The 21,905-nt window shown below is 48.9% G+C and overlaps 7 protein-coding genes across 7 annotated transcripts; 2 read left to right on the forward strand and 5 right to left on the reverse strand.

The window, feature by feature from the left end:
* The first annotated feature begins 786 nt into the window (after positions 1-786).
* EDB91DRAFT_1118633 (uncharacterized protein) lies at positions 787-2,703 on the forward strand. Its single transcript, XM_041318100.1, has 4 exons — positions 787-1,175; positions 1,243-1,590; positions 1,648-2,093; positions 2,146-2,703. The coding sequence occupies exons 1-4, from the start codon at positions 891-893 to the stop codon at positions 2,312-2,314; spliced, it is 1,248 nt and encodes a 415-aa protein (XP_041179992.1). The 5' UTR covers positions 787-890; the 3' UTR covers positions 2,315-2,703.
* EDB91DRAFT_1118637 (uncharacterized protein) lies at positions 2,704-5,283 on the reverse strand. The gene is made up of 8 exons (XM_041318101.1): positions 4,779-5,283; positions 4,645-4,713; positions 4,322-4,588; positions 4,021-4,267; positions 3,829-3,962; positions 3,320-3,781; positions 3,108-3,260; positions 2,704-3,060 (listed from the first exon to the last, which is right to left on the reverse strand). The coding sequence occupies exons 1-8, from the start codon at positions 5,037-5,039 to the stop codon at positions 2,914-2,916; spliced, it is 1,740 nt and encodes a 579-aa protein (XP_041179993.1). The 5' UTR covers positions 5,040-5,283; the 3' UTR covers positions 2,704-2,913.
* Positions 5,284-5,305: 22 nt separating this feature from the next.
* EDB91DRAFT_1118644 (apoptosis-antagonizing transcription factor) lies at positions 5,306-7,361 on the reverse strand. Its single transcript, XM_041318102.1, has 9 exons — positions 7,242-7,361; positions 7,135-7,185; positions 6,984-7,080; positions 6,578-6,929; positions 6,447-6,521; positions 6,309-6,398; positions 6,111-6,244; positions 5,641-6,057; positions 5,306-5,591 (listed from the first exon to the last, which is right to left on the reverse strand). The coding sequence occupies exons 1-9, from the start codon at positions 7,246-7,248 to the stop codon at positions 5,378-5,380; spliced, it is 1,437 nt and encodes a 478-aa protein (XP_041179994.1). The 5' UTR covers positions 7,249-7,361; the 3' UTR covers positions 5,306-5,377.
* On the forward strand, positions 7,362-10,902 carry EDB91DRAFT_1118646 (uncharacterized protein). Its single transcript, XM_041318103.1, has 3 exons — positions 7,362-7,519; positions 7,831-9,890; positions 9,942-10,902. The coding sequence occupies exons 1-3, from the start codon at positions 7,498-7,500 to the stop codon at positions 10,704-10,706; spliced, it is 2,847 nt and encodes a 948-aa protein (XP_041179995.1). The 5' UTR covers positions 7,362-7,497; the 3' UTR covers positions 10,707-10,902.
* A 125-nt stretch (positions 10,903-11,027) lies between these two features.
* Positions 11,028-12,144, reverse strand: EDB91DRAFT_1236147 (small GTPase superfamily; the record flags this gene model as incomplete). The annotated part of the gene is made up of 9 exons (XM_041321413.1): positions 11,028-11,137; positions 11,191-11,323; positions 11,435-11,473; positions 11,526-11,564; positions 11,622-11,692; positions 11,761-11,843; positions 11,893-11,944; positions 12,005-12,044; positions 12,097-12,144. 9 exons carry the CDS (start codon positions 12,142-12,144, stop codon positions 11,028-11,030), a joined length of 615 nt encoding a protein of 204 aa, XP_041179996.1.
* A 466-nt stretch (positions 12,145-12,610) lies between these two features.
* Positions 12,611-16,035, reverse strand: EDB91DRAFT_1049052 (fungal-specific transcription factor domain-containing protein; the record flags this gene model as incomplete). The annotated part of the gene is made up of 14 exons (XM_041313447.1): positions 12,611-13,243; positions 13,336-13,464; positions 13,524-13,729; positions 13,843-14,088; positions 14,157-14,247; positions 14,302-14,393; positions 14,512-14,617; positions 14,667-14,928; positions 14,992-15,218; positions 15,269-15,280; positions 15,336-15,642; positions 15,701-15,728; positions 15,784-15,860; positions 15,926-16,035. 14 exons carry the CDS (start codon positions 16,033-16,035, stop codon positions 12,611-12,613), a joined length of 2,526 nt encoding a protein of 841 aa, XP_041179997.1.
* A 3,083-nt stretch (positions 16,036-19,118) lies between these two features.
* On the reverse strand, positions 19,119-21,234 carry EDB91DRAFT_1219873 (uncharacterized protein). The gene is made up of 2 exons (XM_041320881.1): positions 20,424-21,234; positions 19,119-20,361 (listed from the first exon to the last, which is right to left on the reverse strand). Exons 1-2 carry the CDS (start codon positions 20,801-20,803, stop codon positions 19,374-19,376), a joined length of 1,368 nt encoding a protein of 455 aa, XP_041179998.1. The 5' UTR covers positions 20,804-21,234; the 3' UTR covers positions 19,119-19,373.
* Between the last annotated feature and the right edge of the window lie 671 nt (positions 21,235-21,905).

The following is a 21,905-nucleotide window of genomic DNA, read 5'->3' on the forward strand; positions in this document are numbered from 1 at the left end:
TGCAGTGAGCTTTCAATACCTCAGTGGTATGCTGTGTGTCCGGCTCCATTTCTGAACTACTTGATCCGCAGAGACTTGATGGAACCCGTGAGGTTTCACGCAGCATGGTCTTCTCAAGGTCTAGGGGTGATGCATCGCTTTCCTCGTTGTTGTGCGGACTTGTAGATGAAGTGCGTTCGTCCCCTTGCGCCACGATACAGCCCGACCGAGAAGTCTCCAACGAGGAGTCGCATCACTCGAATGGAAATTCCTTGCTTGCGCGCGAAGGCACCATGATATTGTGCTACAATGCGCACGCTGAATGAGCATCAGCACCCTCAGGCGTGTATTTTCTCCCTCATAGCTCGTGTCTGGATCCAGACCCAACCACCTGCGCGAGGTCATCACAACGGACGCTTTTGGTTGTTCATTCTTCGCTTGTGGCAGCCAATCAAGAACGCCCTCAGCGGAACCTCCGCGAGAAAAGACAACTGGCTTGGCGAGGACTAAACAGGCCCCTAAACATAATTTCATCATGCCGATATGGCCTCATGATGGTGGAAGTGAATTAGTTCCATTTTCACCGTCTATTCGTTATGATCCCATGTCTATTGATCGCATCTCGTGCGTTCCTTTCCTGTTACAAGCAGTCTGGCGCGCATGATGCCCAGTGTTTGCCTTATGTATGTATGTATGTGCCCTAGGGTGGTCTGCAATTACATGCAATTATTTAGTGGGGCGTGGAGCAGTGGATCAGTATATATCTACTTGCAAGTGATTCCGGTGCACTCCCCACCAAAGTGTTCGCCTTCCACTCAGGTACTGATTTAGCCAAAAGTTCTTCCGCGGCATCAATTGTCAGAAATTTGCTTCCGTACACTTTCCTTCTCTGTCCAACCTTGAACTCGGTTATGCCGCCGCACATCCACGACGCTTTCGACCGTTATTCTACGATGGAGCACCAGTACTATGATGGGGATCAGTACTATGACGCTAATCTCCCAATTTCTACGCATTACGATTATTCTTCGTATCAGCCTTACTCGTATTACATTCCCGACAACATGGTGCTCGCGGTACCAGACCCACAGGGCGAGCAACAATTGATTCAGACTCCTGTTAACGAATACCACCCCAATGCTGACATCTTCGCAACTTCCTCCATTCATTCTGTACCACCAGATTCGTCATCTCTAGTGAGTCCTGTCGACCGTAACTTGTTATCGAACACTCATCTCAAGCGAAATGTGGCGTTACACGCAGACCTCGACTGATTTCCATGATGCAGTAGCATATCCCAGCATCCCGACATATACTTCTGACAGAAGACCGTCGTATCCCTCGAGCTGGGCACAAGACGTCAGAAATAATTCTGCTCATGTTGCGGCTGCCCAGTCTTCAGAGTACCGAGCAACGATCGCGCGCCTCAGCGATGATTTTCTTGCAAGCGCGTCGTCGCTGTTTGGAGGATCTACTTCGCGGACTCGCAACACGTCCGCTGCCTTGAGTGGACCCACAACCCCTCACCAGAGCCCTATGCGAACCAGCAATCATACCCCTGCCAGGAAACGCTCATTGGAAGCCATGAATGAGGGGGTCTTTGTTGATCAGGTACCGGCGCTTGTTACTTGCCATCCAAAGCTTAAGATATGACGATCGAAACTTTAGCAACTTGACGCCCATGCAACCACCCAAGATCCAAGATACCTTCCTCAGCCTCATATGATTGTTCCTTCTCAAAATAGAGTTGTACATGCACACCAGCTTCCTCAGGGTTCACCACACAGTAGCGGGTCTCAAAGCATCCTGAGGTCTTCCCCTCGTCCTTTTAGACATTCCCTTTCGCCAGATTCATTACTGTTACGTGAAGAAGGACGACCAGTATCCCACCAGCCCAACAAAAGGCCCCATCGCTCCGAGGAGATCATCCGCCATTCTCAAACTACTTCAACTGCCCCTACAACGTGGCCAGCGCCAGTGGAGCCTCTAATGAAAGTCAGCGCCTCGAGGAAAACCGGCGAGCAGAAGAAGCAAGCCCTTGCTTGCCTATTCTGTAGAGAAAGGAAAATAGCCTGTGGCAGACCCCCTGCCCATAGCCCGGACCAGACCTGCAAGTAAGCCCTGTCTTGTCGGGTTACAATTCCCTGTTTCTGACTACTTCTTCAGCCAATGCGCGCGACGCCGCATGAAATGCGAATATCCGACGGAATCCCGTCGAGGACAGCATAAACGTATCCGGCGCAAGCCAACCGAGGAATGTATTGGAGCTTCCAATTCGTCTTCGACTTCCCATTCAGTACCAAATACGCCACCTGTCGTTGCATTAACGGCTTGAATGAATTGCACGTGTCGATGTACAGCAAAAGTTGATGACTGTCTAACGAAACACTATAGATATATGCTGTATTGCCTACTTGAAGGGCTTCCCGTGACCTTTATTCACGCATACCTATTTCGTATTGATTCCCTTTCTAATTGTTAATTATTATTACCTGACCGCGTCAGTTACTGTCCTTGCAATATTCCTACGTTCGTTGACTTGTATTCTCTTGCTGCATGTTCTTTTCCCTTGGTCCGAGTTGGACTGTAGTATATTTGCTTTAATAAACATCATACATAGATCTTGTCTCCTTAGGCGCTTTAGGTTCACTCTTACATAAATAACTTCCAGAAGTTCCAGGGGCGTTTATGAACTTTGCATGGTGTGTGGTAGGCGCTCATCCCAGCGATTGAATGAATCTCGCGACCACTCGCGGAGCTACCACATGAAATTGAGGGGTGAAGTATCTTCCAGAGCATTTAATATAATTCGACCAAAGCACATTCAACAGGGTGTAGACGAAGAAACAAATGAAGTACGACCGAAAAAAAAATCTTAGATGTTCGAGAAAAAAGGACAACGAACATCTAATAATGTCTTGTATGCTCTCGTTATCACCGCCCATTCACTGTGGCAGTTGAGTCCCTCCGTAAGCCCGAAGGGCCAGGTACTGGACGGACATCTGGAGAAGGAGGTCTCTTATTCGGATGATCTGGAATTTTCTCAATCTCCTTCTTCGCCGCTTGCCAGGCCTCGAGGTTCTGCAACCGTCAAAGCTAAATTCTGGAATAGTCAAGATAGAACCAACCTTCTTGCACCAGTCCCTGTGAACCCTCGCCATGCTAATACTCATCTCTCTTAAGTCGGCGACTTTCTGTCTCTGGAAGCGATCTAAATCAGCCTGGATCGTCGAGCTCGAGTACTTGAGATCTTGTGCTGAGAGGTGCAGAGCGTCTTCCAGCTATATTGAGATGCAGTCAGGTTCATGTTCAGCAACAGGGAAAATAGTAAAAGATATACCTGCGAGATGGTCTCCCGCGTCTTGCTAATGCCACTACGACGCGCCGTTTCGGGATCAACGTCCATCATCCCGTGGAGCGTGTAACTTAAAGCATTTAAAAAGCCCATACCAGGTGCTCGCCGTTTGTATGGGCTGGGACCTGGATGCGGGGGCAGAAATGCTGAACCCGGTTCCTCAGCCTCACCTTGAGTCTGACTTTGGCCTTCTTCGCCCTCGGCAGGGCTGCTTGGCGTCCGCGGGCCATTGACACGACCTTTGGATAACGCCTCCTCCAACCTCTTTGCCTCTCGTTCGCTCTTTTCGTATTCTTCTAGCAGTTCACGCTTGTTCTCCAGTGCGTCCTGGGTCATCTCGTACTGAACGTGCTTTTGGTGACGATATGCAAGCAGCTTCTTGATAATCACGGCGAATTGCGCGTATTCGTGGAGAGGCTCAGAAAAGTTCTGTTCAAGTTCCTGGAGCTGCCAAGAAGTCAGATGGGTGACTTGAACAAAGAGGGGAGACTCACAAGTCTAGTTGTCGACATGTATGTTGCGTCAACGGCTTGTCCCGTCTTCTCCATGGCAGCGGCCAGTGCGCCACTTTCGTTCAAGCTAAATCCGTTCAGAGCAGCTCCGAGTTCTGAATAATCCTGAGCATTCTCTAACATTACAAAAGTCCATTAGCAGTCCATTTGTCCGATTTATAATGTCGGTCGCACCTGACCATCGCTTCAAGGTTCTCCGAGTGACCTTCTCCATCGGTCCACTGAGATGGTTTGCGAATTTGTTGGTAAATATCTCAGAGTCTACAGACCGTTGATCAGGATTTCTTAATGGGTGTGTTGCCGATGGATTTGGAAGTGCAGCGTAAGCAGAAGAGGCATTCTGGTCTGTCGGGTTGTGTGAAGGTGCTTTGAGGGTATTCTTCGGAAGGAGGGACAGAGGAGGTGAATGTAGCACTTCCGCCTATTCAGCCACAGTTAATTGAATGCCAGTATATGGGATCAAACTTCAACAGACCCAAGACACCTCACCGTCGAGAAAACGATGGAATACATGCTCATTTGACAAAATTGGGTGGCGAGCGATGCGGTTTAAGAAAGTTTGCAGCATTCGCTTCCGTCGTGCGATCATCGCAGCATCCTCCTTGGCCTTTGCCTGCTTCGTGGCATAGTCACCAATAGTTTGCTTTGATGGAATTGGTGGAATGATGAGGGTCGGATACAACCTCACAAGGCTTGACCGTAGGGACTCGAATTCCGAGTACCGATGTTTCGCTTCCGCGTTCTATCTCGTATAAGGTTAGGAGGGTTGCATCTGATTAAGAAGTGGGTTGTACTTACACCTGCACGGATAATATAGGCAATATACGGCGTGTTCGAGTTCAAAGACGTCTTCTGCGCATCCGTTATCTTATCAACGTAAGCTTCTTATTAGCGAGGTTTTCTGAGCATAGACAACTGGAAGAGCCACGCACAAGAATCTCGAGGTCCTCCCCAGAATGCAGCCACTGGTCCCGTCCGCAACAAAAATCACTCTTGTATGTCGTCTGTGGATGCCTGTTGGTTCCAGACGAAGGAAATGGACGACTCGGTGCTGGGCTTGTTGGTGAGAGTACCCGAGCGGGATGGGGGGGAGAAGAGGGCGCAGATATGTTCACCTTCGATGTGGACGATGTTTCAGAGGGTACACGATCAGCATCGGTCTCGAACGGATTTTCGTCCTCGAAATTGTCCATGTTGAAGCTGCAACAATGTGTATTGTTGCGTCAGTTGAGGAACTTGCTGAAGTCCGGTTGTACAAGTTAAATTCGAAGTGGAACACAGGCTGCTAGATGGTAACCCCCTAGAAGGTCTCTGAAGCACACTGTCTGTGCAAAAAGATGTCACAAGCAGTAGAATAGACGCTAGCTTGCTGTACGTTGAAGGTCAACAACTGCGTTTTGGGCGGTGATTTATGCACTGAGAACGTCACTGTCATTGGCGTCCATATTTGGACGTCCCCTCAAATGCAATGCTAGCTATATTGCAGACTGGAATGGCAGAATGTAACACACAACTACGAGTATATAGTGGACTACCCAAAGACTCTGAAGCCGCTCTTCAGCGCGGCATCAATCTGTTCCCTCATCGAGGCATCTTCATCCATCCCATCGTCCACGCTTTGCATAGAATTCTCAAATCCTTTCCCAAGCAAAGAAGCAAACAACTCGTCAATCTGCTCCTCGTGCCAGCTGGCCTGTGTTATGACTGGAACCATGAAGTTTTGAATCTTGTCGTGTACCTCATACCTGAAGCGAAATGAGTATCTCGGAGCAGCAAACTGATAGAATTACCCACCGTAACTTGCGACCTTTGCTGGCCTTGGTATCGACGTGCTTCTTGGCCTTTTTCTGCTTTTGAACTTCCATCCAATCCTCGCTGCCTCCATTTCCGCGGGCATCAATGACGTCTCGCAGTAGTTGGTGATAGAAATCCGTATCGTCGAACAACTCTAGATCACCTCGATCCTCCTCGGCGTCCCCTCCGTCGCCTTTATCAGCCCCTATCCGAGATCCCTTACCTCGATAGATTCTTGTCCGCTGCAGAACCTTGTCATGATCCACAAGTGTTTCATCGACGAGTTGAGAAGCGGACTTCAATCCTTGCGATGATTTTGAAAATGCATTACGATTGGAAGGCAGTAGCACAGAGGGGGCAACTGCTTGAATTTTGCTTGACCACTTGTTCAAAGTCTGGATAAGATGAGGATGAAAACTGCCGCGGCTCATTAGCCAGCGTGGAGCGGTTGAGAAGGCAAACGGAAATACATATGCTCCACGGAGGCAGCTACCTGCGTGGCTTCTCGAAATTCTGAAGCAAAATCTTGTGCAGTTCTCACGTCATCAGTTTTACGCCGCTTGCGAGGAGGAGGAGCGATTGCCTCATTAGTGGACAGTAATTCCTGAGAAAAGTGGATATTGCTGATAAGAGGGGGGAGCAGGGCGGTGATCATTCATTAAACGTGCCTCCTGCAGGTCAAACAATTCATCGGACAGAAGCTGTGCCTCTGCCAGCATCTTTACTAATGATGGCTGGACGTCGTTGTAATCTGTAAGCTGCGTGGAGGTGAAGGGGAAGTACTGAGAAATTATCTACATGCTTACCGGTGGGAGCCGATTTCCTGCAGAAACTGCCCTCTGCAGACGGATGCGTGCGTCAAGTAGCGAGTCCCAAAGTGCCTTCCGCATGCAGTCAATAAAATAAAATCAAGACGAGGGGCTCAGAAGAACTTTACAATTTGCTTCGAAACGGCCTTCCCTTTTTTACGATCCTCATCACGCGTTTTGCGTAATGTTGAGGAAAGATTCTCGGTATGCTTTGCCTCTTCAGACAAAGTCGTGCTTTTGGATACAGCTGTACCAGGAATCACTGTCGGTACGTCTGATTCGGTCTCTGGTTCACTTTGAGAAGATGGAACTTCGTCGTCTAATTCTTGCGTTTCATCTTCATCGTGCTCCATTTCGCTGCTGGTTTCGTCGTCGCCATAGTCGGCATCGTCATATTCCATCAATTGCCTGCGAGATGTCTTTACGCCATCATATTTTGGGTCAGCTATGCTATCCTGCAATTTGCGCAACGCAGAGGGCCTAAAGAGGACTTGAAATCATGCCCGAGGAGGAAAAATGAAAGTTGTAACTTACCCGACGTCAATATAATGATCGCGTGCACCGCTGGTGTTATCTGGGATATCATCATTTTCCGGATCATGGCTTGTGACTTCGTTTTCTGGGTCAAAGTCTAGAAACGGCATAAGTCATAGTGGACGATGAACGGCCGAGCCGTAGTGCTTGCCTACAGGAGCAGCGTCCTCAAGCTGAGCGATCTGTTCTGCAAGAGATATTCCTGTCACAATAAAATTTTCAGTTTCTCGTCGTTGTAATCCGAAGCCATGAACTCACGTTGCATGGATGAAAGATGGGAAAGTCATCACGGGCTGTCATTTGTCAATATGAGTTTTGTTTATGTAATCATTACGGTAGCGGGAAGTTTGATGGGTCAAAATTATGAAGTGAAGATTTCCTTCTCTTTTCACCGCAGTCACCAGCGAAAGTCATACAGTGGCCCATCGCCGCTGCCAGCATTAAATACTAACAAAGCTGCAGGGAACAGCCAATCTGGAGCCTATATCTTATCCATGTTATTTGTCGTCAAAAGATGCAAAGAAATCGAGTTTCCAGTAAGTCTATCCTCTCCTTCTCATTACGGAGCTGTTGAGCCAAGGACCATTCTTTATCTGGGTCACGCGACAAACCATCGCTTGTTGAGGCCCTGTACTGATATCTTTACATGTAATACTATGGCCCGACCGATGCCTACTCTGATTTCTACTTGCTTTATGCGCGTGTCTTCTCAGGAATATCCCGTGTTTCGTTTTGCTTCTGTGAACATGTCGAGGGCAGTTCAAGTGGATCATCATTTTATTTTATTGTCCTCTCTCGGTTCCTCGTTTATACGTACATTTACTCACACATCATCTGTACTCGTCAGATTATCAAAAACAATCCTCCCCAGCGATGTCTCCTTCCCTCATCCATTCCGCAGGCGCCGCCGTAAGTTGTCTTCCTCCAGACGACGAGGACGACAACGATATATGTCCGGTGTGCGATGGAGATTGCACCTGCGACAACAAACCGCGCCCCCCGCCTGCGCCGATCGCAGGCAATGGACTTGCGCGTCCTGTTGCAACCTCATCCGTTTCGAGCACCTCAACCGCTCACGTTCCCGTAATGCCGTCACTAAAAATCAAATTCACCGTTCCTGCGAGTATGCAGAACAGAGCACGCATACTAGCATCGCAAAGCAAGAAATCTCGCGCAGATGGCGCGTCATCCAGCAACATCACGGGATCGGGAGCCGCGTCTACCTCCGGACAGGCTCAATATCCCGCTTCGTCAAGCACCGCTGGCCATGGTCACTATATATCCCAAGATTCAACGAACCAGAAACACAAAGGCCGTCCATCGATTGGTATCGTCGATGTACGAGGCCCATCCAGGACTGCGGCAGCAGACCGGCAAATTCGCGGCAACGAGGCTAACACGTTGCCACAATCACATCTCCCATCTCCTCGTGCACACAAACAAGGTGCATTAAAAGGCCCACGCTCCGATATCAGGAGTGCTAACCAGCCGAGGTCAAATTTAAAGTCCTCGAGGCCTCCCCAAAAGTCCAAAGCCCAAGGCACAAGCCCCAAAAAGGTCTCGGGTTCGAAGAAGAAGAAGAAGCAGGCTCTTCTAAGTGATGGGTCCACTTCTGATCATGCCGATCAAAGTACTGATGATCTGAACGACGACAACGATACTGAGTCTGGACAATTTCCTACTTTTGTTGCTGCTTCAGATTTGTCACCGTCATCGGCATCAGATTCCTCAGACTCGTGCAGCGAGTCCTCAAGTTTCGACTCTGATTCCTCTTTGGAAGCAGAGGAGGAGAGCTATATTCTTGCGGAACAGAGACGTCATGACAAAGCGCGCGTTCGTCGCGAGCTTTTAGGCGACGACTCTCATCGACGCAAGGATGCGCATAATAATAATTGGGTCATTCGCCCGCGCAAAAAAAGTGTTGGTCTCAGCGATGTCGACATGGATGGCGAGAGTGACGATCTTACGGAGGATGAAGATGAAGAAGAGGAAGAAGAAGATAAATGTGACGAGGAAGAAGACGAAGAGACGGATGGTCAGGCCCCGAGCGTCATTTACACTGGCCTTGCGACTGGCTGGTCTGACGATGAGGAGTCGAGCTTCGACGCCGACATTTTCTTCGCTAATCTTTCCGATACCAACACCGATGACAGCTCGTCAGAAGATGAGCCTGCCGATCCTCAGGCTGACGACGTCATGGCAAGCAGCATTAGCAGCCTGCAGCGTAGCACGAACCTTGAGATGACGGAGGGATGGGATGGCCAGATCGTCTTCACGAATGGCTGTGACGATGGTCAAGGCGTTCTGGATCTTGCCTTTGAGGCCACCGCAGCGCAATTGTTGGCTTCGGATACCGCATCCATCAGCCAGGACAGTGATGTGGAAATGGGGGCAGAAATGGGAATCGGCGGTGAGGATGACGACGACGACGAGGTCGACTCTGTGATTGGTACCAGTGATGGTGAGACCACGGAAGAGGAACTCGTTGACGCCAGTGGTTTGCCGACGTCGCGCGCCATGAGGCTCTTCCGTTGGCCGACGACCGTGTCTTCCATCAATCCAATGTCTACTGTCAGTCCCACAGTCTCACCCGCCCCTCACAACCGCCGATCAACCACTTCACGCCATCGTGACTCCCCTCGACCTGCCGACATTCTCGCCATGAAGATCTTCTGTGACGATTCGGACCATTCTCAAGCAGACAGCGGCGAAGGCAGTGCACCTAGTCCCATCCGGAGAATAACTCGAGGCGGTGTTCCCATCATGGGACACTTTGAGCATGCCGGCGATGACACGCAGAAGACCGCAATTCTCACTGGGTCTAACAAAGATGTTCCGTCTCCTTTCCCCCGCCTTGCCCATAGACACAGACGCATTGACTCTAGCAGTGGTGGGAGCTTCAGTAGTGTATGTATCTATATGATATGACCGTCTTGCCCTATTAATTTGGTGTTGCAGATGATGGACATCCGCGGTCGTACATCCCGACTCACCATTTTCACCCCGTCTTCTGTCTTACCCCCTCCTTCGTCATCGGACGAACCCTCATTACAAACTACCCCCGAACCCTCACTCGCGGAGCCTATTGAACTCGACGATGTCCTTGATTCTTCCTATCTCGACTCTGAACCGGAGATGTCACTAGGGACCGGTACAGGCAGCGAAGGCGAACTCCATCGTCATCTACAAAGCCTCAGTCGCTGGGATCGAGTTCCCGTCGGCACTTTCCGTTTCACTCGCGAGTCGGCGGCATCTTCCAGTGAAATTCCCTCGTCCCCTGGCTGGGCATCCGAACCCCCAAAGACCGCATCATCTGACGTTCTGTCATACAGTAACGTCATGAAAAGTAGTCCTCTCAGTACTATGCTCTGGCACGATAAGGAACCGCCTGCAAAGGCGACTCCCCGAAAAAACCGATCAGTCGTCATATCTCCTGTCCTTCTCCCCGTCCGCGATGGCGACCGCACCCCTACCCACGTGCCACATAATCACGATCAACCTCCCCGTAATGATCAACAGCCTCCTCACAAAACTCGCAAAGAGTCTCGCCGCGAGATGAAGATGTTGAAACGCAAGACTCATGGGCCTATCCACCATCATCATTATCACCATCAGTATCATCATCACAATCACCACCCTAACATGAAGTCGCGAAGCACCGGATCCGTGCAGCGCACCAATTTTTTTAGTTCCCCTACTTCCATCCCACCTCTGAACATATGAACTGTAACTTCAAAACGCTGGTAACTTCAATCTTTCGATCGCCGACCTATGGTCTGCTTGTTGTAATCTTTGTGCCACCACCTTGTTCTGATCACCCCATTTGTTGTGTATCTTTCACTCACGCATCATCTATATCGCCCCCGTTGCCTTGCTGTTGTACTACGTATCGGGCATTGATTCGTATATCCCATGCATTGCTTGGTAAATAATGAGTGTCGAGTTATTAGTGGAGTAGTAATGTAAAAATACAGCAAGTATGCGAGCACAGCTCTGACGGTCCGAGACAAGTTATGAACATATGTATCTGACATGGTATTGTTATCACATTATCACGCACCCATTCCCAGATCCTTTAGCCCGCGTGCTCAAGGACACACGTGCAGCTTCATAGAAGACCTCTGCGACACCTCTGTTGTGCTTCGAACTACATTCTGTGATGATCGAGTCAGCTCATGTGAACACATTAAAAAGGAATGATAGGCACCAAGATACCGTGATGCTCGTATTCGACGGGCAACTGCAAGACCCTCCTCATACTGCACCGTATGGGCCCCATATCGAGCAAGTCGATCACGAACAGTTCGGTCGTCTCGAAGGTCGCATTTAAGGGCTATCGTCTGTCAGATCATGCTGTAAAACAAGGTTGTGATGATACGACTGACCGACTAGGACAAGCTGTTTCGAAAATTAGCCAGCGACGTAAAAGTATGCAAGGATCGTTGACACACCTTCACGCCCGGACAGTATTCTATTATCTCATCGATCCACTGCTCACGGAAATTCAGTGAGAAGAAGCATGGAGAGGAGGAATGCACGCACCTTCGACTCGACGTTCTCCAATGATGTCGGATTGTCAACCTGCCAAGACAGTATTAGCCCCGATTTCCCGCGAGATGATGAGCTTTCGGAACTGACAGAGAAACATATCATGATAACATGCGTTTCTGCATAGCTTAACGACCGTAGCCTGTCAAACTCCTCCTGACCTAATGTGCCCTTCGAATGTTAGATGTTACAGCGAACATGTAGAGGCATGATCTACAAATTTGCTTACCGGCTGTATCCCATAGGCTAAGCTCCACTAACTGGTCCTCCACGTATATATCATGCACGTAGTTCTCGAAGACGGTCGGCTCGCTGCCGATGCGAGTCAGTTGCCAAGTACAACATAGGGTGAAGTGCTCACTAGACTTGGGTGAAGAAACCCCTCGTGAAGACATTCAACAATGATGTCTTGCCTATCAGGACAATTATGGTGCTTAGTATCCATGAGTGGAGTAGATTCTGAAACGTCATACCGGAAGCGCCATCCCCGCATACCACAACCTTTCTTTGTATCTGCCACCCACGTTAGTTGGGAACCACATTTATGTATTGAGAAATAGCTCACAGGTCGACGACCAAACCCTGTTTTCGATGATGACCCACAGATTACCATGAGACTCAAAAACAGAAGGTGAGAGATGGAAGTATGAAAGTTATTTCCCCGGTTATGACAGTGTTTGCAGTCACTGAGGCAGGCTGTTGTTCCCGCCGGAGTCCTGGTAAACAGGTCCAAACAAGGATTCGGGCGTTGAACGGAAAGTAAATTTGAGGCAAATGCGTTGATATGGGCGGTCATCAATGCTTGTAAATCATATGAAGATATCAAGAAATGATAAGATACCATACAAGAGAACTGATGCAGAGGTATGTGAAAGTAACTACAAATGGTATCATGACACAAAGGACGACTCGTGACAAAGACAGTATGAGACGAGATACATAGTTGCACGTACATCTTACCGGGATAGTCCATCAGATAAAGCAGGAAGCGGGCGCTATCTTCAACCCGTGGAGTCGCCCAAGCATCGTAGTAGGCAAGGCGAAAAATTTCCTCCTTTGCCTGACACCAACGAGAAGCACTACGACCCCATCTCGAGGCCACTTTGTGCCACAAAATCTTGCCAGGTGTGATGCATTGTATTTGCATTTTCTGGAGACTCGCGGCGTGTACCCGACGACATCTGCCCGTTCAGTTGCGAGTAGTTGCTCTCGCTACTGAGAGCATAATCGTACACAGGGAAATAGCTGGGGAATTGCCCTGCGACAAGTTCCATGGGCTGCATCGGTGCCTGGGAGTCGCTATATCCCGAGGTGTCCGAATAATTTTCTCTGGAAGGGGACATACTATACGCAGGGGCATCTGTGTATGTTGGCCCTGCGTTATGCGACTGTCCCGGATTTGGAAAAGTCTGTAGGTAAACCAGAACGTTCGGGTGCACCACTTGATGCGAGTTTCCTGACATGAGTGGGAGAGGAACAACAGGATTCAAAGATGTGGGAGAGCGATCGACAACCGCTGCGGGAGATGATGAGGCTGATAGTGAATCCTTCTTCGCGACCAAACGCGTCTTCCCTCCGAGTGTAGCCAATTCATCTTCGTCATCATACGGCGAATACGGCTCAGATAGTTGACGTGTAAGCGGTGACACTTTACCCTTCCGATGCTCAGCGAGGCTGAGATGAGCTTTCTCTTGCAAGCCGAGCATCACCTCCTGTTGAAAAACTTTATTAGTAAGGGTGCTCCAACTCGTGCCTGAGCTTTGAAAGACGATATGACTAGTAATGATCAAGGCAATGGACTTACCAAGACAGACCGTGCACGGAACCCCCTGGCTGCTTTCGAGAATAATTCACAAGCAGAATCCAATTGCACCAGCGCTGAAGGGGCTAAGCTCATGGATGGACATCTGGTTACCACAGACCCTAGTACGATCTATAAATAGCATCAAATGAGGATTGACGCTATTTGCGAGAGAAGTCCAAGATACACACAGCACAGGAAAACATGTGCCCCCAAAGGAACCAAATGCGCTCGCTTGGCTCCTTCAATTGAGTATGAAGGTTGCGCATGAGAGCAACAAGCGAGCCAGCGCTGCGATAAGCAGCAATGACCGATGTGCCGTAGGGACTTCCCAGGGGGTCTTTTGGGTGGTCAGTTACGGCACGTGCAAAGAAACTGCGGTGGAGGTATAGGAGATCTGACGTGAGAGGCAGTGTGAGCATCCATTATCTGCTGCGGCCCCTTTCCTCGATGTATCGGCGAGAAGCAACTGCCGATATGCATCAAAGTTAGGTTTCAAAATTAACTCACTCATTTCCCGAATAGCCAATACAATATGACGTTGCAACAACAGCATCACACTTTCTGAATATTGTGTATCGCTCGGCCCTGTGGATGCACCAAATCCGGCGACCTGCAGCGCTGGGGGTACAGGGAAGGCACGGAGTTTGCGGTCAAGCTGAAGGACAGTGGCGTACGTTGGTGTCTTGGCACCAAATGCTTGATCGTGGACAACGCTCATGCACTCTGACGTGAAGCGGTGTTTCCAAGCATGGACTGAATCAATGTTGTTAGTCACCGATGTAATGACCGTCGAAGGATATCACCGCGGAGTAAGAACTTACAGATATTTTCCTCTGACGCGTCAGTCGAGTATGGCAACCTACAGTCAATATGGGCCATGTAAAATGACACCGGTCGACCAAATGTAAGACACTGCCGTTATCACATAAGTAGTCAAAAGCGTCCACGATACCAAATAGGGCCTACCTGCCACGAGTCGTATGTGTAAAGTTCCCAGAAGAGCTCCCTGCGACGCAGAGTCTCCTTTTGATCCACTCCCCATCGACTGGGGTCTCGGTCTAAAGGACAAGAATGTAGCGTTAGTATCCCAAGCCACATCAGGGTGCGATAACGTTACGTACGCAGACCAATCTGCCAAATGACCAGGTGAGCATAATAAACTGAGGGGCTATGCACGGCTTACACTTTGGGCCACTTTGATAGCTATGCCCATGATAGCCCATCGTGCTCCAGAATTGGAACCATGCCGGTCCGACATAAAAAGGTAAAAAGTCATGAGGAACTGAAATTGTATGTGTAAGCACGAATGAAGATTCGTCATGTATGCTTACAAGAGCTTGAACGGCATTAATAGTCGGGTCCTCGAACAGTGAGCTCTGGAATAGCGCGGCCCGAGCTAATTGGTGGTACTTCTCAGCTTCAATGTTGTAGGCTGGTAGGTGTATATCCATGAGGGTCCCGATCGCGAGAATCATAAACATGAGAGACAGTTTGTGTGAAAGAAGTGGATCGTCGGGGGGCGGTCCGGTATTGGGAGTGTAAAATTGGGGATATATATCTTCGTAGAAGCATTGCTGGCTTATAGGATTGTACCTTGCGGGAAAAAAACAATCAGAATTTCCGAAATTTCACCGTGATATAAGAAAGCCGACGGACATCCATGCTCCTAGCCGATAATACGTTTGGCATATTTCTTGAGCTTGGGGGGCCTTGGGAAGGTACCATAAGAGAGTTCTAAGTCGTACGTTCTCAAGATGAATAGATGTGTGTGTTGAGGGCAGAATTGGGAATGCCCCACTTCGCGCTAGAATGTCGGCAGGAAGAACGGTTTGTAGTGCAGCAAGGCGATCACTGTCAGTTTCGTGATCTTCATTTGCTTCATTCTGCAGTTATTCAGAAGATAGTAGAAACATATATGAGGACTTGGACGGACCTGTAGGAAATACTAGAGCACGCGTAATCAGACGTAGGAATACCGCGTTGAACGAACATTCACGTACCCAGGAATTTGCGATGGAACCGAAGTATTTTGCACCCCCAGAAGCATTAATCGATAATGAGCCAAAAGCGTCAACGACCTCGCCGTTCTGCTCTTCTTCCTTGGCTTCGCATCGAGGCATATTTCTGCTACTGGGGGGCTCGCGCTGCAAAGGTTGCTTGATTTGTAACAAGTCATCAGTCAATAGATGGTGCCGGTCTGCAGATACGAGAGAGTGCGACTGCCGAAGAGCGTCTTCTAAATCTCGCACACGTTGACAGAGTTCCGATATCTTCTCATGAAGTTCTTGAGTTGATGCTAAAACAAACCTTGACCACAGAAGGCAATCAGACAGTGCTCGGCTTAGCACCACAAGTACCCCCTCACCTATTCCCCTGGCCAGTTGTCAAAGAACCTATCGCATCAATGATCAGCCTGTTGGCTTGCATTGAATGGAGTTGGACTCGTACCATCTGGACAGATGGCACCGCAGCCACGTTTCACGCATGAGCCACAAGGAATCGCTCTGTCACAGCGCAACTTCAGACTAAAAATGAAATACATCGCGCCATAGAAGTGAGTAATGATTTTGAATGTGTTACTGTGACTTACCGTCTACATTCTGCACAAGAAAGACGAGTAGCACCCTTTCTGCGTTTCTTAGCTGCATCAGCAAAGAGATTCTGCTCCATGCGAATTGGAGAGACTGGGGGAGATTGCATGCGGAGGCCCCACTAGCAAGGACTGATGGCAGGAGGAAAGAAGATAGATGGCCATAATTATCACATTGTGATGGTTTTCAAGTATTGTCCAACTAAATTCCGCACTGATTATTACATATGGTATGAGTATCGTACAAATATAGATTAATCGGATCATCACCCCCCCTCGACACGGAAGCATTTTGAATGTCGCTGACCTCACGACCCTCGCGCGGAGTCCGAGTACGTGATTCATGACCCCCCTCACTTGCACACATAGTAATTCAATACCAGCATCCCCAGTCTTCTATCAAGATTCAAAACACGAGGCCTTCATGACCTGTCTCACCCTACGCCATCCATAACTATCTAATTCATTGCGGATAAACCTTTTTTTTCCGCCGTTCCGTTTCTTTCATAATCATCCCAGCATAATCGGAACATTGGATTTAGTATGTCTCCGAAGTCCGTTCGTTCGAAAATACTGATGAGAGATTAACATGACTGGAGAGCACGATTTACTTCTAGCACATAAATTTGTCGCAATAGTCTGGAACGTTGAAGTTCCCCACTGATCCCAGGTACGCGCCGTGTTTCAGGCTTCTACTAATATATACCCCATGGTCAATTCCAATTTAAATTCCAATGCCATTTCTGATGACAGGACTTATGACGTGTCAGCGTCTCGCATAGCGGTCCAGCCCTTTCTAAAACATTCGCGAGCGATGCACTAGTATGCGAGATCCATAAATTCGTCTGTGACGTGAAAACGCACAGGTGTTCTTCTCGGTCATTGTCACCGCCGATGAGAAGAACAGAAGACGCCAGAGACCAGTGACAGATGATGACGAGATGTGACAAGGATCCCCTTTCCGACTCACGCTGCGGCACCGGCAAACAATACCAACGCAGCTGTTATTCAACACTACCGTCAGGATGCAAGGGGAACGTTGCGCCCCCCTTGCAGTGGTCACCATCAATTCAACACGCATCGCATACCGCTTCTGCATACTTGACAACTCTCGTAGAAGCGAGAGGACTAGATACGAATATTAAAAACGAGTGTACAGCATGATTTCAAGTATGTGATATGCCACACATGAAGCCCTGCACGAACGTGTCCGGAACTATCTTGAATCTAGCATGACAATCTAATCAGAACGGAGATCAGATAAACCTCTTTCGAGCTGAGGGGCTTGGTCTCGGAAGCCAGCGAAGCGGCAATGTCAAAAAAAGTACTGACCGATATCTCCCAATCGGTCTCTACATATCTTCTATCGACGATCATGTTTAAGCTCATATCTCTTCTCACCATTTCGGAATGCAATCACTGATGTTTTTTTTGCCTGTAAGGTTTTATTTACCCTGTGCCTCGAGGCATTCTCATGACGAGACCATAAACACGCAGGCACGAATTAATCATGATGGCGACCAGCACTGATTTACCGACGCATGGTCCTGTGACGCCGTCCTACGGACGTGAGATGTGATAATTCTAGGATGACTTCGTAGGAGTCCGTGACCATCGAGTGCGCATGGGAAATTGCATGCGTTATCAGCGGATGAAATTGTTCAAGTGCATTCATCTGCGATAGTCGAGGCAAGTGTACCTGGTGAGTATGACTCCGTGCAGTTCTACAATAGCCGGGGTATGTTAATCCTCCTGCTTAGCGCGTGGTGGTAAGATACCGGTAGATCCCCACCCAGAGTCCATAGGAAGTAGTGTTTCACTTTTTTTCGCTGCTTTGGAATCTCCGCCCGCAGATACTGATCTCGGGCGTCGCATCGCATCGCAACAAATCAGCAACCTTTGCCTTGTGACTTGAATGGACCGCGCACGTTAATCATGATCACGGCCTCTCAAAAACTTTTCGCTCTTCAGACGCCTTTCATATCTTTTGGATCATGATAGATCTACACCCGAACACCACGGCGATTCTTACCATTCATTTTTGAAACCCGACACACTACATCCGCTCTCGCATCTCCGCTGTTCAGGAATCTGCGTTCGTTTAGTGCAAAAGAAAGTTATGGAAAACTATAACGCTACAAACAATGAGGGCACTTGTTAACGACGCTAAACTGTATTTTACTGATGTGCCGAGCCAGTGAGCCACAGTCAGCTGATAATTCCGATGCCTTTAGATCGGCACTATCTGCGATTTGCGGACTACCAGTCGCTGAAACTCTGCGATGCATCGATGATTCATCCAGAGTGGTCATGGTCGTATCTGGGAGCTGGTTCTACTTGACTGCAGTTCCGTGGGTGTTTTAAAAACAGACCTTACCCGACTTGCATTGGTGCGTCTTGTACTTTCATGATTTGCTTTGTTGATCATTTCAAGGAAAGACTGTTTCCTGTTGTTTGAGGGGATCCTCAGTGAATGTTGCCTCCGTTGAGCGTTTGTTATGGAACGTGACATGCAATCGTCTAGCAGAACCTAGCTTCAAGCTTAATACGGGACAGTTTTCCTGACATTGTTGCTAGCTTGGTCATCAGGGTTCAGCAAAGCCTATTCGCTGAGCGGAGCTGGAGCGAAACTTGTCTTATAGTATGACGTTCAGCGCTGACTCCTGAGCTTATAAGGTCCACACTTGGTACAGCATCACGTTCTTCGTCCCTCCTCGAGAGCGCTCATCTCAGTGATCCCACCAACGTTTCGTCAACTTTAAAGTTCCTCGTGCTAATCTACGCTCAAACATACGACCTCGCCCATGAAATTTCCACGCCATTCCGTAAAAACAAACAACGCCCGACGTCACTGATCGCAATGAACATTTATGTAGCAGTACTATGAACCCCTGGCCCAACCGCACAGTCCCGAAGGCTGCGTCACGGCCTTGTTGTATGTTTGGAGCACATTTGAATTTGCTTCGGTCCTTGTCTTTGACCGGGAACATTTCGTTCGCTTCCCAGGGGCAACTCCAAGATCTCATTCGATGATGAGGAAGGACAAGGCGTAAGTAACTCATAGACCAAGGTGCTCCATGCTTCAGACGATGTTTTGTAGGAACAGGAGAAAGTCAGATATAGACATTCATCCTATTTTTACACCTTCTATCGACAATTCTGCATCGTCTGAGTTAAATGTCGAACGACTTGGAAGTGGATTATCGAAGTAGGACAGTAATCGGCTGAGTGACTTGAACGATAGTCTATTCTTCCTTTATTCCGTCCTGTCTCGTACTTATGTACATTATTACAATGGTATATACTATATCTGCGAAGAGTCATGGTGTGCCTGTCATGGGAAACCCACTGTCCAAGCTTAGTTCGAAGTCAGAAAAACGAAATCGAATGTCTAATATCGCACATATCCGGGTTCACGAAGAGCCCAATATAAGACGCCTCCAACAAATCAAATAACAATAGGGGCCAGATCTTCGTCGGCACAGGGAAGCAATTTTCCCTCGAGATTGACACCAAGATCCCGTGATGACTCCGATGTCAGGCTAATGGTATCTCGTACGTATACAGCTGGCCGAGGGCGCTCGCTAGCGGGGCTGATAGGCTCGGCTACAGAGTCCTCAATAGATGACGTATCCGACATGCCATTGTACATTGGTTCTTGTCCAACGCGTGGTGGGGTCGGTGAGGAGTTAACCGCCGCGGCACGAGCACCGAAGAAGTCACCCAATTTCTTGGAGAGTGGAATGGGGGGTGTCAGGGATGATAGGGATGGGGATACAGTGTGGGTAACATGTGGTGAAGCGGCTGGTACAGGGCTCTGGGACACGGAATCTGCTCGCCAGAGCTTGAATCCCCACCCTGCGGCGGCTGGTGCGGCCTTTCTCCCTTCCTCGGGTAAAGGGGGAAGGCTCTTCGTCACAGCACCAACCTGGTTCTCTTCAATGAATTCCCGTAGAGCTTTAATGCAAGTGTCTGAAGCTTCGCGAGCCTCATTTGTTTCACTTAGCTCATGCTTCACGTCATCAAGTTCAGCCTTCATAGCATTGAGCTCCCGGCGTAGCATTTCGAGCTCAGCAGACTCTTCCGAAGGGTAAAGTGACTGCGGTGGTGACGCACGACCAAACATGCCAGACATCCTTCTCGTGTGGGCAGGGGGTTGGGTCCTGCTTCTCTGCACATCGGGAAGAGTGGGAGTTGGTGTAGGGATCGGGGATGTCAAATGAGAGCCGTCGAAGAAAGATAAGTTGTCGGAGATCGAGGATATTCGTCTATGGGCATTGCTACGCCCGGTTGTTGATCCAGTCAGAGGAGTAAATGATGCGCGCTTAGAGGACGGCGGGCCACTCAATGAAGGGATGCCGGCTCTAGACAAGTCAAGAGCGGAAGGCACCTGACTCGCTCGTCGATTTTCAGACTGTAGACGCATGAGGCCACGCCTAAAAATCAGGAAGCACGGTGAGCGACACATTGTACAAGATTATATAGGTGAGAAACGAACCTGCTTTCCTCGACTTTCGTTCTAAGTATTGATATAGTGTCTTCGTCATCCTTAATCTTTGCATGAGCATTATCCAGCTCTTCCTGCATCTTTGAGCATTTCTCCGTCATATCCCCGAGTGTGTCTGTAGTTTCTGTCTCGCGGGCCCGCACCTCAACGACTGTTTTAGAGAGTTCATCTCGCTCTCTTGTAAGGTCTGCGACCGACAGTCTCAGTTGAGTGATTATTGAAGCAAGGACGTGAGGATCCAGAGAACGAGGACGTCCATCCGCTGGCGAGGTCGGGTTTGATTCATTGTTGAGCTGGCGTTCGAGCTCTAAGCTAAGGTCAATGGAATAAGGGCGAGATGGGTCGTGTTGTTCTTGTTCGTGAGTGGCCATAGCTAGCGGGATGTGGTCAATTGTAAAAAGTGTGAGCTAGGGATTGGCTAGGGCTTGCGTTGGCATGTGGACCAGTAGTAACTTGTCGTGACTAGTCGCAGGGTGCCAGGGTGGCAGCCACGTCGCGTACCGCAGGGATAACTTTTCCACTACACCTGCCTTTTTTGGCGAGTGGCTGTGAAAATGACCCTGTCGGTCGAACACAGCCATGCAGACTGTGCAGTACGGGGTCTGCTAGGGGCGCCGCTGCGTAGTCTTGAGCGCACAGCTATTCAAGTCACTTTGTAGACCATAGCCTTCCCCCCCGGCGTATCACCTTGGTATCACCGCACTGCTTCGACTCCTGACGTATAAATATCCGCCGATCACGGTCGTCTCAGGTGACAAACATGAGAGTTGCATGCCGAACAACAAGCCAGGCAAAATGAAATTGTTGCGCCATAGAATAGTTATGGTGATATTTACAAGGTTTATAACCCCCTCGGGAGTTTTCTAGCATCTTGCTAAAGAGACCGAATCGCGAAGGACTGGGGCTCAATATTAAAGTTCCAAGCGGTTGTGATCGCAGTACATCACTCTCATGATCAAGCCTATCCAAATAGTGAATCACGTTCAACGGCAAAGACTGTGAACCTGAACCAGCCCCCTTCGATCTTGAGCGTGAGTACAATTTTTCACTCCAGTGATTGGCACTCGTGTGTCGCAAAGACAAGTACATGTGAACAGGGTACCCATTACTTTTATTTCGTGCGGATGTCTGCTCGAAAATTAGAAAAGAAGCATAGTAAGTGGGTGCACGAATGCTGCAGATTCCCTTCGATCGTACATGGCCTCGCTTTAGCCAGTCTCTGGCGAAGTACTTGGTAATGTATCTCGGCCGAACCGAATCGAATATTCTGTTGAACACGAGTAGTTCGGCCCATTTAGCGCAAGGTGACAGTGCGGAGATTTCCTGGGCGTATGATCAATGAAAACGAACAAGAGAAGAATGTTTCAAATCGCTCACCTGGTGCTGCGCCAAAAGTGTCACGGATAAGTATCATGCGACAATGTTAATCAGACTTAACGCGGAGTTGATGTCCGCAGTGCTCCTAATTGCTTA

The sequence above is a fragment of the Suillus paluster genome (genome assembly GCF_016628075.1).
Source record: "Suillus paluster strain FC165 chromosome Unknown EDB91scaffold_12, whole genome shotgun sequence".
Lineage (NCBI taxonomy): Eukaryota > Fungi > Basidiomycota > Agaricomycetes > Boletales > Suillaceae > Suillus > Suillus paluster.